Below are 17747 nucleotides of genomic sequence, written 5' to 3'. Positions count from 1 at the left end.
ACTGAGGGAGCGCACGCTGCTAAAGTATGCAATTGTGAAGTCAGTGAGCTTGATTAGAGAAAGCAACGACTGAATGAACAAAGTCACTTATTTGAGCAATGATGTCTCTGAGCGGTCTTTAGTAATGGTCATTAGCACCGGTCATTAGCAAAGCTTATGCCCGCTGGATGTGTTAGGCAATATGAACAACTGGTCAAGTGGTTGCTTTCAGTCAATCATTTGATAAGGATACATATCACCATTTTATGAATATGAATAATGTGAATCTTGTAGGGGATAGTTTCTACATCAGATCTGGTCATCTACTCTATTAAACCAAAGTAATGATTTTATCATAGTGCAAACCTGTACGTGCTTAAAGCAATTAACTATATCAACAACTTGTGTGGACAGAAACACAGTATTATCACAAATATATCTCAAGTATATACCTGAACGTGTTGTGACCACATACACAGTTCGCGTTCAGGTACTTTTAGCATTGAGTGAAAAATAGGACAAGTTTATCATATAAACCTCTTAAATACTCTTTTATTAGTGTGCTATTTATACCACCATGGACAACAAAAAGCTGCTCATTCTGTGAATGTCAAAGAGGACACACATAAAAAAGAATGGTAACCAGTGATAATAATCACCATAATACAAGTTCAAACATCATCTGATATCCAGTGTTTCATGGCTGGTACACCTGTCCAGAGAAGCAACAATATCCCATCATTCTCTACGAGTGGGACTTGGAGATGTCTTCATGCCCTAGTCTGGGTTTGACACACAATAGCTTTCTGTGACACAGGAGAACCATGTATGTGCTATGCACCCATAGTGCACGGGATGGGGTGGGAACGCTGAATTGGGTGGGAAAGAGGGGCATTCATATGCCCCGCCCTAGTAAGATGAACCCTTCCTTGAACTGGTCCTGCTCGGGAATACGGAAGAAGCCCAGCTTGGCGTAGAACTCCAGACGTGCTTCATCGCCCTCTGGGACGGCAGTGTGCACACCCGTTGAACCTGAAATGAAACCCAATTAAATCAAAATGATTATCATTGTCATATTTATTCCTGGCAGTGTGTTGGATACTGGCTCTCAAACAGAAAATCAGAAAGCAAAAACATAACAAGAGACCCGCGGGTCTAGCGCTCACCTGAGTATCGCAAGTTCACCTTTCACGCAGTCACTAATCTAAATTATTCACAGCTGTACCAAAATTTGACCAGGCATTCTCAAGTAGAAGATGAAACTGTACAATAAGGGCCCAAATTTTTAAAGATTCCTTAATTTGGGGGGATTGGGGCCCCCTGGGGCCCTCTGGGAGGGGCATGGTGCCCATTCTTATAAATTGAGATCCTAACCCCCTAGGGATGCTACCTGTCAAGTTTGACGAAAATACACCATGAGGTTTTCAGGAAGAAGATGAAAATGTACAATTCAGGTCCCCATTTGGTCCTTCCCAACCAACCCCCCCCCCCCCCCCCCCGACCCCAAGAAGGGCACCCCTTGATCTCCTATGAACAAACTTGAAAATACAGTCATTAATGTACTCACTCATAGTATTATCTTACCTCTACAACTTCTGATTCTAGAGAAGATTTTTAAAGATTCCTTCATTTTGGGGGTTTGGGGCCCCCTGGGGGCCCCCTGGGTGGGGTATGGTGCCCATTTTAAGAATTGAGATCCTAATTCCCTAGGGATGCTACCTGCCAAGTTTGGTGAAAATGGGTCATGGGGTTCTCAAGAAGAAGATAAAAATGTACAATTTAGGCCCCATTAGGACCCCTCCTCACCCCCCTCCCCTGGGTCAGAAGGGGGGCACCCCTGATTCTGCCATGAACAAATTTGAAACTACAGTCATCAATGTACCAACTCATAGTATTAACTTAGCTCTATCACTTCTGGTTCTGGAGAAGAAGATTTTTACAGATTCCTTAATTTTGGGGCGTTTGGGCCCCCTGGGGGCCCCCTGGGTGGGGCATGGTGCCCATTTTAACAAATTGAGTTCCTAACCCCCTAGGGATGCTACCTGCCAAGTTTGATGAAAATCGGTCTTGGGGTTTTCAAGAAGAAGATGAAAATGTAAAAAGTTTACACACGACGCACGACGGATGCCGGACGAAGGGCGATCGCAATAGCTCACTTGAGCCTTAGGCTCAGGTGAGCTAATGATATATCTCATTTACATTAGATACAAAGACTTCTGAATAGAGTAAATGATCAGCTATGCTCAAATTCCTACTCATTTGTTTAATTTGCAACGTGTACACTATTTTATGTATGTGTGACTTTAATAACCCAACAACAGAAAAGTGAAGTGTTTTCTAGTTCATTAGGACTTGTTAGCAAACATTTTATTTATTTTTGTTTCAATTTTTGTCTGTTTGTGTTTTACGTTTACGGTTTAGGTTTGCACGTGAGGTAAATGAGGTTTAGTTATACTTTCTTCAGTTTCTTTGCTTGCTACATTCACCCCGTGTGTTTGATAGTCCCTCCCCAACCCCCGTTAGATGTCTGGTGGACTGACACCTACCGTTGGACTTGAGGGCAGCCAACACGCAGGCCAGGAGGTTCTTGATCAGCCCCTGGTCCTCCACCGTGGGCAGGATGTCCACGAAAATTGGGGAAGGGAGGCGTGAGTAGAGAGTGACCGGTATGTCCAGTTCCTCCTCATGTAGACTCTTGATCATCTCCTGTCAGAGCATCAAGAAAATAAGAGTCACAAATAGCATGTTCTTAATCATCGTCTTTTCACATCTTACTTTTACCAAGATTCCTGATGGGGATGTCCCATTTGTCGAAAGGCAGTAATTTCACATAGTGTATAAGCTGTTATTTTCACAAGGGTTTAATTCTCGCAAATTATCCTAATCACAGTTGGATCGTGAATATGCGCTAGGGAATCGTGCATTCGCCAAAGCGTTGGTATCAATTCGCGAAAACAACATCTCGCAAAAATCTCTGTGACCTCCTCATTCCCGGAAATATCTGCACATGCAGATACTGTAACAGCTTATACCGTATGTCCAAAAAGAAATTACAATGGAACCCTCCGCAATGATATCTTTAAAAGTAGTGAATCAATCCAAAAACAAATACAGGGTATGTAACTATAACTCACTGCCCACATCTTACAGAAAACCCCATTCGATTTGCTTCAGTGGTCAAAGAGAAATGAGGAATTTTGTACAGGATGTCAAGAATCTTTTCCCTCCAAGTTATGTCTATTGTATTCACACACAAAAAGCATCAAAGTACTAGACTTGGAAGAATCAGACACATGACATGCTTTACAACATTCCACATTTCTCTGTGACCGCTTAACCAAATTGAATGGAGTTTTCTGCAAAATAGAGCTAAGATGTTACATTTCAAGACCCTGAAGTAGCATTTAGACAGTTCAATCATATTGGGTGTTATCAATGCAAAAATTTAATTATAATTTTTTTGGGGACAAACTGTACAGTTTCATGGTAAGCAAAATTGCCTTCAAAACTCTGGATAAGAGCCCATAAGGGATTCTGCATTCTAATATATCGTTTTGGATGGGGTAATGTCAATCCTTAGTGCACATTCAAGAACAAATTTTAATTCCTGTTGTTGTTGCTGCACAAAGCAAAATGGTACTTTTTGAAGAGGTGTTGTACCCACATTGCCAAGCCTGTTTCCTTGCACTGCCAAGAAGATGCAGTAAAGATATCATACTGACATACAGATGATGTAATACACCTTCATATGCACTCATCTTCTTTTCTCTACATAATCTCCTGTCATTCTATCTATTCACTGGTCAATCTCTTCACTAATCTATCTATCCACCTATATATCTCTTCCTCAATCTATTGATGTATATATCTTTTAGCAAATCAGAGAGTGTGTGATTTAGAGAAATAACACCGACAACTTCCCACAGGCAAATAATTGTTGCCTCTGAGCTTTCCACACATCTGTGAGGATGCAGCGCTCTGTTAACTCGTTGAGGACGAGTTCGGAGTATACTCGGGCAGGTGTCTATGGGAAATGCGTGTTGCAGCAAAATCAGTCCATCCTCAATGGGCTAATAACAAATCACTGTCTAGCAACTCTGCTCGAAGGTGCAGTAACACCCCCATGTTAACCTCAAAAGCAATGTATCTATTCACCTGTGCCGGAGAGAGGTCCTTTGTCTCCTCCACCTGGAGTGGGTACTTGGAATGCAGCTCGGGCATCCAGGCTGTCTGGATCTTATTGTGGAAGACTTTGACATCCAGGGCAGCCAAGACGTAGCCAATGATGTTTTCTGACTCCTCCACCACGAAGCAGTACTCCGGGCTGAGCGTGAGGAAGTGACCCACACGTCTGCATAGGGAGCAGGAGTGGAAAAAACATCTTACAGCCGTCATTAAAGAGTATCATGCACAACTTCAAGGTCCATTTTGAATAATAATTTGTTTTAAGGTGTTGTAATTCAGTGTGAGGTGTTTGATTTAAATTCATTTTGAGCTGTGTAATTCCACCTGGGTACTTTTACTTGACAGCAAAAGCATCCACTGGCAATTTTGGCAAATGTCATACAATGAGCAGTTGATCAATAGCATAGCCTGAGACACTTAAAGGGACTGTACGGTACTGGTTGAGGTGGGGATTCATGTTTTGAACATTCCTAAGTGAGATAATGAAAAGCCTCTTATGAAATATGAAACAGCATGCAATTTCAAGAAGGATTCAACATTTAATTGATGGAAATTGGTTTTCAAATGGTTTTCAAATGGTTGAGATAAGTGCTAATCATAAAAGGCGACATGCCACAACTTTATTGGGATCTCTTTGTTTCACCTTGTTTTTGGATATCTCAGCCATTTCAAAATCAATTTTCATCAAATAAACTTTTGATACCCCTTAGAACTGTATGCTCTTTGACATCTCATAGAATGATTTCTGAATATCTCGCAAAACGTTAAAAGCTAAATCCTCACCTCGACCAGAACTGTACACACCCTTTAAGGTGTTGTATAAACTTATCTATTGAATACGGAAGAGATGAACTTGAAAACTGATATCATGGACTTACTTGTCTCCTATTAGTTGTGGGTATTCATCGAAGCTCTTGTCATTATTGTTGTCTTCTGAATACCGCATAGAGCACACGTCGTAAAGAGCCTCCTACCATGGGAAAGCAATGAACACAGAAAAATCATTATTACAACTGACATTAGACAAATAATTTCTGTCTGCAAAATGCCAACTTTCAAAACCGTACCTGTCAGAACAGGCTGTTTCTTTCCATCAAGTTATCAACATTCAAGACTTGCCGTATGTTCTAATCACTAATGTAAATTTGGTAAGATGTATTCATTTCATATGGACTCGCCCCTGTCAAGACTATATTTACACACAAGGCAAGTGTCAAATTGTGTCTCGCCCATTCACGTACAAGGAATTAATATTTTTTATAACTCCCAGAAGTTAATTGACCTGCTTATGACCTTTGACCTGGTGGTGACCTTCAACACCCCAAGGGACATTTGCCATCCAAGTTTGGTCACAAACGGACAAAGGGATCAAAAGTAATGAGCTATAATCGAAATGCGCCATAAAAACTTAACATTGGGCCCTAAAAATTTGTTGACCCCTTTCTGTGACCTTTGACCTTGTGATGACCTTTAACTCCCCATGGGACATCTACCATCCAAGTTTGGTCACAAATGGACATAGGGATCAAAAGTTATGAGCCACAATCAAAACGCGCCCTAAAAACATAACATTGGGCCCTAAAAGTTTGTTGACCCCTGTATGTGACCTTTGACCTTGTGGCGACCTTCACCTCCCCAAGGGACATCTTCCACCCAAGTTTGGTCACAAACGGACAAAGGGATCAAAAGTTATGAGCCATAAACGAAATGCACCCTAAAAACTTAACATTGGGCCCTAAAAGTTTGTTGACCCCTGTCTGTGACCTTTGACCTTGTGGTAACCTTCAACTTCCCAAGAGACATCTACCATCACCCAAGTTTGATTGCCATTGTAGCAACATGTGCTGAGTTACGTGTGATAAGAGAGTCTTGCAAGTAAACTTTAACATATGACCTCAAACGACCTTTGACCTTATCATGTGACCTCTTACGGCACCATAACATGAAGGTACCCCCAGTGCACCTATGACCCAAGTTAGGTTGTAATCCAAGCAACTTATGTGAAGTTATTTGTCAAAAGAGAGTCTTGCAGGTAAACTTAAACATAGAAAAGAGAGTCTTGCACATACTCTTTAATATATGACCTCAAATGACCTTTGACATCATCACATGACTTCCGACAACACCATAACATGAAGATACCCCTAGTGCTTCTATCACCCAAGTGTGGCTGCCATTGCTGTAACAGTTGCCAAGTTATGCATCATAAGAGTCTTGCAGGTAAACTTTAACATTTGTGACGGACGACGGACGGACGACGGACGGACGCCATTTGGATCCCTTAGTCTCGCCTTCACCTCCGGTGAGCGAGACAAAAAGTATATTAGAGCAACGTATGACGAAATAATGTGTAAAGTATTCAGGAACACAAGAGCAATTTAAATTATACAAAGGATTCCATAAACATCTCACAAATGGTTTCAAAATTTAAACTGCTGATTAAGAATTGCAGAAACATTCTCTTTCCTCTGGATGCTTCTACCTTTGTTGCCTCATTTCCTTGTGAGAATGTCTACACATTACAGCCAAACAAATAATCAAACTTCAGTGGTGCGCTGATGGAACACCTTCACAAATTACAGTGAAGATGAATGAATGCAGCAATTCAGCCCCCCTCCCTTTATGCTTTGCCAGTACAGGCTAAGTGTGTCTTCAGTCTAATGCACTTTCATAGAGCAGGCACTGTATGCCGAGACAGAAAACTGCATGTTCCTACCTCATCTTTGGCAAGGTAAGGCCTGATGGTGTAGACTTTGCTACTAACTTGTCGGGGCATCTGGCGAATGAAGAGGTCCCCTGCACTGTCCAGAGGTAACATGCGCTGCAAACAGACAGGTGGGAGAAGGAAAGCATGGAACACATTATGCCCGATTACCTACATTGTGCATGGTTCTGTTTTTGACAAGATTTTACTTCTAAGAGAGGCTTTCTGTCTAAACTTCCTGTGAAAACATCTCCTCCATGTATCCAGAATGAAAGGCATATATTTTGTTAGGCTGGTTACATAGGGCTCTTAGAACTTTAGTGAAGCTTGAAGAGCATTTTTGTTCATATTTTGTCCACATTTGAATGGGGTAAGACATGCTAAATTCAAGTATCATCACTAGTGTCCAAGACAATTTCATTTCTTGTTTTTAATCAAGTGTAAGCCCTCCTTTGGTATTCAAGGATTCAAGCGGATGACTTTAACATAAAAAAAGTGGGAACCTCAAACACAATTCACAGGCAATTGGATGATTGAGCGAGCAGATGGATTCCAAATGGTGGAAAATAAATTTGGAACCCTTTTGAGAACCATATTTCAGCTTTGAAGAAGTGAAGTACACTGGAATGCAAACTTACGTGAAATTCACCAGTCAGGCCCCCTCTGAACAGCCATGGCTCTTTGTCACCACTCAGAAAGGCTTCTTTGTGATTTTTTGAACACCCTGTACAATACGAGAGATTGACCATTACATTCTTTAGCACACATGGCACATCTGGCATGATACGTATCCGAAAGTGCACCTAGCGGATCAGAATTGAGGTGGTGGAATAGCGGGGTCGTGTGATCAATTGGAAACACAAAAACTTGGAGAGACAGATGAAGCGTGAATATAAGGATAAGAAAGACCCACGAGGCACTGTTTAGTTAGTGTTCCACAGAAACCCAAGGAGTTGAGAACATATGTATGGCACAGGGAATTGTGGCACATTTTCAATTGATAGTCTTTGTGTAGCAAGCCCATTTACTAAGATATTCTTGTCTTTTGCTTCTGATCCAACCCTACACTGCATTCAAGACAACAGCCTGGAAATGAAAAGCAGACTGTAAAGACTACCAAGTATTCTTGTTTTTTTATACCCTACATCGACAAATCGTGACCATAATTGTCAACATCTACAGACTGGCTGAACTAGAAAGTACATTGTTTTATTCTCACATGCAAGATGATATCCCCACTGAGATAGATAGCATCTTGTTTGCGTTAATTTGACTGATCGGTTTCCTCGCAACGTGGAAGAGAAGGGGGTGGGGGAATACTAGTTTGAGCAAAAATATCCCTACAGGAGCTATAAAGTTATGACAAAGTCATCAACAAGTCCCCAAAATGGATTATACAACCCTAATCAAATTGCCGACAAAAATATAAGCTAACTTTATTAAATCAGTAAGAACAGACGAAGTGCCAACATCTGATCTAAAGTAACATATAAGGAAAGTCAAGATAGAAAACGTCTTCTGAAAATAATGAGGGGAATGCAAGATGGGCATAAAGGATATAGATGGAAAAATGAATGAATAGATAAGGGATGGATAGATGGTGTATGAATGGATAAGGGATGGATAGATAGCATAGTGGATGAATTAACAAGGGATAGACGGATGGAATAGTGGATGAATAGACAAGGGATGGATGGATGGATGGATGGGAGTAATGGATGAAAAGACAAGGGATGGATGGATGGATGGGAGTAATGGATGAAAAGACAAGGGATGGATGGATGGATGGATGGATGGATGGGAGTAATGGATGAAAAGACAAGGGATGGAGGGATGGATGGATGGGAGTAGTCGATGAATAGACAAGGGATGGACAGATGGAGTAGTTGATGAATAGACAAGGGATATATAGATGGAGTAGTGGATGAATAGACAAGAACAGAGTAGTTAATGAAGACAGAGACAAGACACATGCATACAGCATAATGCATACAGACAGATATAGATGGATGGATGTATGTAATAATGAAGCAGATAGACAGATGGACCAATATTGAGAGATAAATACTTAGATGGGTCTACACAGATTCACATACAAACAAAGGTAAGTAGATCTCAGATGAGAGACGGATAGATAAACGGCCAAAAAAAAGAAAGACAGACCAATGGGAATAGTGAGAGAAATCATGGGAAGAACAGTGAATAAAGTCAAGTGAAACAGATGTCATAAATTTAGGGTAAGCGGCAGGGAGACACACACAAACAATGAAAGCAGATTCCAGCACACACAACCACAAATTATTTCTGAAGACCTTTTTTTTTTTTTTTCATAAGCAGTGCCTTCTACGCAGCAATTTGTATGCTGCCCAACTTTCACAACACCGCCGAAGGCCCCCAAAACCAATCCAACAACAAAATCTGTCAATGCATGGACAAAACACTTTACCTTTTTTATGAATTATTCATGCACATCTCCAAAAAAAAGCACATCATGTCATTACAGTGTTGGCTTTTCTTTCATGCAGCCAGCCGTGGTCTTGTAGTGTCCTGCCAGAAACCGCAGACAGAGGGTCTCCTACGAACCTCTCTCCAACTCAAAGAACCTTTAACTCTCTGCAGCATGTCTGAAACAGAGTCCCGAGGACATTAACCCTACTTCGGTAATGATTTTAGATAAAGGGGGGGGGGGGGGGGGGTGGGGGAAGGGGGCTTGAATTGCCCACTTACAAGGATCAATACCTCAGAGCAGCTGACTACTGTTGTCATATCATCTTCAAAACATGACGTTTGTGACATCTCTGTCACTGAGCCATCGGTGTATTTTTGGTTGCATTTTCATTGCTGAAGGTGTATGCACTTCGCATCACGTTGGTAACATTTTTCCACAGTGTGTTGCCAAGAGTTGTGTCTGCAAGACACAAACCATTACACACTTGAGCATTTAGGATGATACCATCCGAGGTGTTCTTTCACAAAGCAACTATGGCCACCCTCACAAGCCACCTCCTTGGGCTTTCCCTGGACCCATTTGTACAGAGTGTAGGAGCACAGTACTGCCTCTCTTACACAATTTGCACATCCATGCTGAAGACCCACATGGCCATAAACTTGCCTTATTAAACCCAAACTAATGCAAATGCTGCAAGTCCTCTGGATCTACATCTCATTAAGTCACATGAGAATGCTGAAACCAAGCATCAAGATTACTACACAATTTTTAACAAGGGAATTACCTTCAGGAAGTATTGTAGGAGGCTCTGTCCATTGTGTTTTTGTCACAATCTAGAGGCCTAGATCCAAGCTCGAGTGTGTCCAACTAAGCAGTGCCATTTTATCATCCATTAGTAAGAGGCAAGAACACACTGCTCACATTGTCTGGGTGCCATCCTGAATATCTCAAAATCTTCACGAATGCAAGAGTTGCATTACCCAGATTCCAATTCAGCACCCTTGTGATAAGGTAAAACCTCCATTTTTGTGATCAATTTTTCATCATTTATATGGAGATACACAGGAATTTCCGATTTTGGTGGATGCAAGAGTGGCATCATAAAGATTCAGATTCAGCACCTTTCAAATGGGGTAAAACCATCATAAAACATCTGGAGGACAGTAAAGCAAGGTTAGGCCCAAATCTGACTTTGGCGTCCAGACTATCAGGACAGGGCATTAAATTCAGGACATAAATCGAAGGTCGAGGTCTTACATTGTGACCAAGTCAGAGGTCATGCACTAACAAACTTTACTTTTTACTTTTTTTTTTACACATTACTTTTCCTCAAGAATAGCATAGCATAGTGCAATAAGAAAAGTGCTGGAGCGGAGAAGTGGTCATCCTAACCACATGCTCTGGAGAACGATGCTGACAGAGTGTGGTTTGTCCCCAGAGACCATAGCTGGTCTGCAAAATAGTCTCAGTCTGACACACAAATGAATAGCTGGTCTTCCCAGATTGTTGATAGTGAAGATGCAAGTTCCTATTCTTCACTTCTGAACAGGGTCTGAGCAAAAGTTGATATTTTATTTTCATCAGGTTGTGCAGGAGAAGATTTCAGGGATTGACAACTTGCAGTTGGGATTTACATATTGAAAAAAAAACACAAAACAAATCAAAACAAAGTGTTGTAGCCTTGGCAGCATTTCTGAGGATGTGTAACCTTTCACAGAGAAAGTGGCATCCAAGTAGTCTACTATATCAGACCCTAACCCACACTGGCAGCTTACTATCGGACTGATGAGAATCAATCAATTGCATCAAGCATCACTGGACTACTTGTGGTCATTCAGACAGTAGGTAGACTGTAAAAAGTATCACACAAATGCCTCATTCAACCTGAGACAAGATATACTCTGAACGAGAAAGATGGAGAGATATTGGGAGATACAGACAAACAGACAGACAGACAGACAGACAGACAGACCGAGAGGAAGACAGACAGAGAAAGAGGGGGGAGGGGAACCAAAACAAAACAGACACACAAACTGTCACAGACAGACACTTCGATAAGAAGATAAAAGGAGCAAAGCTGGTTCTGGAATCACCGTCAACAATACAGTACATGTGGTGAAATACTCAAGACGCCAAGTTAAAGGTCTGCACACACAAAAGCATGGATTCTAGAACATCCATTCAGGTACTGAAACAAACCATTAAACAGACCTAGTTCAGCAAAGAAATGAGATAAAATAATGGCACATGGCGGATATTCTGAAATAACAAGATGTGCTGAGGGGTGAAAAAAAGAAAGGAAAGGCGATGCAGGGAATAGGGAACAGGGAGTTGCAGAGGGGAAGAAAGAGAGAGGGAGAGGTGAAAATGAGGAAAGAATGGTGCCTATGATGTAACAGGTGCTAATGATCACTACAGTTCACTAAGACAGAGCTACAGCAAGAATACTGAGATGAGGAGGTAAAAATGAGAACAGCTATGGAGTGCATGAATGCAAGGTAGGGAGATCTAAGCGTACAGGGCAGACACATGAAGGAAGGTCTGGAGTACATGTAATATAATGTTCAAATTATTGAACAACTTGTAAAATAAAAATAAAATCAAAAATCTGTGAGCGTAATAGCTGTTTCTTGTAATATACATAATGTTTGAGAGTATAACATGATTAAACAGCAGAGAAAGAATCCAACTCTCAAACAAATATTTAAACAAACAAAAGGGATTGACTACATTGTGCCTACCGGTAGTCATATTTCAGTTTCACAATAGGCATCTTCAGTTCAACATGTAGTTGCTCATCAAATAATGTGTAATTATAGTCAAAAGATGGTTACATCGTTGCAGTTTCATTTAAAGGGATCAACACATGAACAAAAAATATAATAATAATAGTAATGATAATATATAATTGGAGCACTGCAAGGCATTATATCCCTCATCATCTGCAGCATGAAATCTGCAGTATGAAATCAGCCTGATTTAACTTGTTGCAACCAGAGTGAACCGCCCTGAACCGGTTCAATCCTGCCAATCTTAGAGGGTGTTCTGGCTGACAGATTCCACCGGGATGAACACAAGTCACAATCAGAGCAACATTTGCAAGATGCTTCAAAATGTTGGCTTGCAAAATCAATCGATCTGATCACATTTTTTTCTTCTTTTTTTTTTTCTGGGGGTGGAGGAAAGGGGCATAAGCATGCATTTTTGTTTTCTTTCTAAAATATCTAACCACAGAATATGATAGATTGAACAGAAAACATGCCAAATTTCATAAATGATCCGATAATCACAACACTCAGGGAATAGAAATGGAAATAATGTCATTTCTGGCAAGGTTGTGTTCTTCTTTCTCAATCTTTATACCAGTTCAAATAGTTACCACTTATCAGAAAGTTCTTTCTGCTTGTCACTCCATTTTAAGTACCCCATGCAATGGGGTCAAAATCAAGTTACACAAACAAACAATAAACAAATTAACTTAAAAGGAAAACATCCAATTCCAAATTTAATTGTGTGTGTGTGTCATGAAGGGGCTGAAAAAACCCAACTATGTTTGATTGATTTTTTCTAAGCCAACCTTTTGGAGCATATGATGCAGTGACCAATGAGCACTTTGACTGGTTTGTAAAAATGAATAAATCAATACAATCCTGCTACGTTCACTGCCTCTTCATATCATCAGATTACAACTGATTTACAATCACACACAATCACATTTTTTTCTATCAAATTAACAGCAGCAGGTGTAAGCAGAATAGATATATATCTTCTCTATAAGTTGTTTCTTGTGTGTGTGTGTACGTCTGTCTGTGTCACATCAAACCTGTCAAGTCAACAGATGAAAGCTGATAGCTGCTGACTAAACAGAATCATTTGAAATTCAGCAACACGCTACATACAGGCAGTGAACGGGGAGGACGGAGGAAAATTCCTCTCTTTTTTACTTCTTCTTCTTCTTCTTCTTCTGGTTGAAGAAAGCCACAAGATGTTGTCAATATGCATACATCGATGAAAAATTCTTAGGATTTCACTGATTTTGATTGTTGACATTTCTGATCTTTGCTTTCCCTGGCACAGGCTAAAAATCTACAGGAGATTTTTTCGAGGCGATAATGTAGCTTTGGTAATCTCAGGAAAAAAAAAAAAAAAAAAATGTCGACCAGAATGTCAAACATAAAAAGTGCCTCTGTGGTTCTAAAGCCAGATATACCAAATATATCTGAGGATAGTGAGATGTGGCAAGAGAAATGATATCCTCTCACTAAGCAATACAGGCATATTTAGGCACATGACTTGTGACTTTCTCCATGTCAGAGGGGCTCATGAGCATGACAGGAATGCATTACTGCAGTCATTGAGTCCAGTGAAGAAGACTGGTTAGACGGAGGGAACACAAAGCATGGACATGAACTGATAAAAGCCTGGTGGGCATGACGAAGCTCATGTCACTTGGGTTCATCATTTACACTTTTTAATCTACGTGGCATAGGTGAACAAATTTCGTCTATAGAATCTTTTCATGGCAACCTCGACCTATCAATGTCGGTGTTTGCAAAAATGAGATTGCACGTCCATCAATCTGATTTGCATATCTGCATGACAATTCCCAAGATTTTGCAGACAAAAAGGAATAATGGCAAAATGAGAATGTTTTTGGAAAACTTCAAAACCAGACCAGCATCACTGCGACATGGGAGAAGTGCTGTGGCTTAGCCTCTACCCACAGCTAATGCGCGAAATTATAGTAGATTAGCAGATTTGACACTATAATGGTACTGCCAAATGATGGGAGTGCTATTTGCATATTTATCACCCAAATGGTTATCTAGGCTGTTCAAAGAATCATTTTCAGGTTGAGCCAGAAAAAGACAGTGTCAGACTTCCCTTTGATAGAGGCAAAACCGGCGACAATTCTCTTTGTGCCCTGAACCTGGTCAGTGGTTTTGAAGCCTTACAAAAATGAGGAGTGGAAAGGAATTTTCGTCCGAGACTCCGGCTTGCGGAAAACGTTCGTCTTGCTCCGAACCTGTGAGGGGGGTGTTCTCTTTCCCCTAGAGAGAGGCAGAATTAATGAACACTCTTTGAAATAGTCAGACGCTAGGGCGATCTGTTCAGTCAGTGCTGGCATAAGGAATGGATCAATTCATCTCTACTACTCCTGTGCTACTCGGGCAGAGTAGTCTCCATACTATTTAAAACAAGCAGTGCAGAAACAACTCGTTGCTATGGTGAAGCTCTTGCAACCAATCAAGCCATCACAAGTCTTCTGTTACTCTTCTTTAGATAGATATAGGTGCCTATGCGTGACTTGACAGAGCTGCAGCCTGAACTCGTATGAATGATTTTGATGCATGCCTGAACTCAGCACTGCATCAATGTTTGGCGGCCACATTTTGGCAGCATGTGGATTAAAGATCAACAAGCCTGCTACTTCGCAGTAACCATATCAAGTTAACCCTTTTGGCAAGGAGGAGGGGGGGGGGGGGGAATGGAATGTTGCCCGATGCACAGACTTGGCAGCGTACGCTTTGAGACAGCACTGACAAGAACAAAAAATCACCCACACGTCTGATATGAAATGTGCACATCAAAAATGGCATAGAGCTATATCACCTGTCCACAGACATTGCAGGAAAATGGAGCAAAACCGTGGGAACTCTCTGCAGATTTGATTTGCGAATCAGATTAATTACTGAATATATGATTTCATTTCTTTTTCTGGAAATGGTCCAGGTAAGCTATTCCCAGGACATCGTGGCTTTGATGGCTAGGTTGCAGATAAAGATTTGAATTAGTTAGACAAATTAAAGAAGAAAACAAATCTAACAAAGATATTGACTATACTTGAATGAAAAAAAAAAAAAATATGCCAATGATGAAGTCAGTAACATGTGCTTCAGGGATATAGGAATGACAGTGTACAGTGCTCATTTGTCTTGCATTTGCTGCTGGAAAAATACAGCCACCGTTTTTGCAGCAGCTGTGCCATTTACTGTAAAAGCTGATATTTTCATGTGAGTGTAATTTTTGTAACTTTTGCAAATCACAGTTGGGCCACAAATCTAACAGCATACAAAAATATTGCCATGTACAGTAAAGTTGGCAGAGTGACTGGTAATGTCAGTGTCAAATCACAAAAAAAAAAAAAAAAAAAATCTCCCCAAAATGTCTGTGACCTCCTCATTCACAAAAATATCTGCACATGAAAATAACAGCTTTTACATTATGAAATGTAAACAATTAACACTCTTGTGATAGATCGCTGTGAGTACGACTGGTTCATCCCAAGAATCTTGCCACGCCTGTTGTGAACAACATCAGCAGCATCAGAATCAAATTTGCAAGACTCAACGCAGATGCACAACATGATCGCTGAGAGCTGTCTGGAGTGATGCAGACGAGAGACCGCGCAAGGAGATGAAAAACCAGCCCCGCTGCTGCTGCTGACAACAGCCTTCAGCAACTTTCATTTTGGTCTTGTCTGTCGACCCCGTAACCATCACCCAAACTGCGGTCCACAAACAGATGTTCATAGGTTATGCAATCATCTGCATGCAAAGTATGTTGCAAAGAAAGCAAAATCAGTAAATTGAAGAATGACATCGACCTCATATGTAAATATAGACCTCATTTCTAAGATGCAATGTTGAGTACTTTCCTTTGCAAAAAAAAATGGCCCTTTGATTTCTTGCGACTCATTCATTTTTTGAGGGGACCTCTTTATTTTTTTTTTCATTTTTTTTCTGATTTTTTAATTTATTACTATTCATTTATTTATTTATTTATTTATTTATTTTTTTTTGCCTTGCTGAGTCTCCTCCACAGCTTGTTGGGATCTAAACCCGGAAGCACAGTTCACTCTGGTTCCAACATTGCCTTGCAGCTTGCCAGGAATGCAAGGTTGCAGCAGCGTAAAGTCAAAGAGGCTCCAGCGCAGCCCCCAGCCCTAGCCATCTACTCACCATACTCTGCACAACACAGAAGCTTTAAAGATGATGCGATCATAAGGTGGGTCACATTGTGACAAAAACGGAGCATCTTACGGAGCATCTGCACACAGCTCTAATGCAGCATTCATTCTTGGTGGCTAGAAATGCATCCTTCATATCAAAGCCCTGTGAATTCACTGCACACACAGCATTCGACTTTTCTTTGGCATTCTAAAACACTCCCAGTGAAAAACACAAAAACCAATCTTCCGTTTTGTTTGTCTCAATAAATTTGTTCAATAGACATGCAACATTCAGATTTTACCCACAGAGTACTCAGCAACTTCTGCAAACTCATTTTTTTTTCTGCTGAGTAAGTCCATTTGATTTGATTTTATTTGTTTTATTTCTGCATTCAATCAGATACAATTTAAATACAAATTTCAAAAAGTACTAAGACAAAGAATAGCAAGTGCAGTGAAATAAATTTTTGATGGGCTGTAGCCGACAAAGGTTCACACATTGCCATTTTCAAGAGATTGGCATGTAAATGATGCACTTGTAGCAGCATTGAAGCAGCAAACAGGCATTTTCAATGAGGGATGCATCTCAAACCTCCTCTCGCGCGCGCACTACGGCTGCGCAGCACTTGGCACATAATGTGATCAAATGATAGCATTAAGGTAATAGATTGAAGGGCTGCCCTCTGTTGTTCGTACATGTGTAGAAGGTGTCCAAGTAGTCGCAGCCCATCTCCACCAACAGTCCCAAAGCTGTAATTTTCAGACATAGGTTTATAAGAGAACACAAACAAAATGGGAGAAAATGAGAGAAAAAAGGAGAGCATTAGTGTTGCCTGCAAAGTACAGTAACCACACGCTGTGAGGGGAAACATAAAAAAGAGAATTAAATGTTATCGCAAGAAAGCGCAAGTTAGGAGAAAAATGGTGCAAGAGCAACTCTTTATGGTTGATGGTTATGGGATACATTCATAAAAGGTCATTTACAATACCTCAAGTTAGACACAGCATGTACCATTTCAGGAATCGCATTCTTCTTCAATATTCAAATTACAGCCTTTTCTGAAGACATTTCCTATTCTATGGTTGCTATCCATTTAAAAAAAAAAAGAAAAAAAAGAGGAAATACTTTTAAGCAGCAAAATACTACAGACCAACTTATTCAAATACATACATTGGGTGAAGTAGACAAGCATGATACTCGCATGGTTTGGAACTTGTCTGAAATTCACATCAACGTGCTGAACTCTGCAAAATTATTTCATGATCAAAAAGGTTCACAAACAAAACAAGAAATACTTCAGAAGAAAGTTCAAAAGGTACACAATTGTTACAACTCTTCTTTTCCACTGGAAGTAAAACCAGAATGACTATTTTATCCTTATGAATGTTTTGTGTCATTTCCAAACCCCCAATGTACAGCCTTTATGGCACAACATTACTTGCCCCTAGAGGTACAGTGTAATAAATATCCCTTGACA

General features: G+C 40.5%; 1 protein-coding gene across 1 annotated transcript in view; it reads right to left on the bottom strand.

Moving 5' to 3' along the window:
- Positions 1–326: 326 nt before the first annotated feature.
- Positions 327–17747, bottom strand: part of LOC140242173 (protein O-GlcNAcase-like) — a 51347-nt gene continuing 33926 nt past the window's right edge. Inside the window, exons 10-16 of the mRNA XM_072321938.1 lie at positions 16966–17019; positions 7507–7592; positions 6881–6985; positions 5043–5134; positions 4135–4330; positions 2526–2685; positions 327–1011 (exon numbers count right to left, since the gene is read on the bottom strand). Of these exons, the coding sequence (XP_072178039.1) occupies positions 875–1011; positions 2526–2685; positions 4135–4330; positions 5043–5134; positions 6881–6985; positions 7507–7592; positions 16966–17019 (830 nt within the window). The 3' untranslated portion in view covers positions 327–874. The remainder of the gene's footprint in view (positions 1012–2525; positions 2686–4134; positions 4331–5042; positions 5135–6880; positions 6986–7506; positions 7593–16965; positions 17020–17747) is intronic.

This window comes from Diadema setosum, chromosome 18 (genome assembly GCF_964275005.1).
Source record: "Diadema setosum chromosome 18, eeDiaSeto1, whole genome shotgun sequence".
In the NCBI taxonomy this organism is placed as follows: Eukaryota; Metazoa; Echinodermata; class Echinoidea; order Diadematoida; family Diadematidae; genus Diadema; species Diadema setosum.
This window is presented reverse-complemented; position numbering and strand designations above follow the sequence as displayed.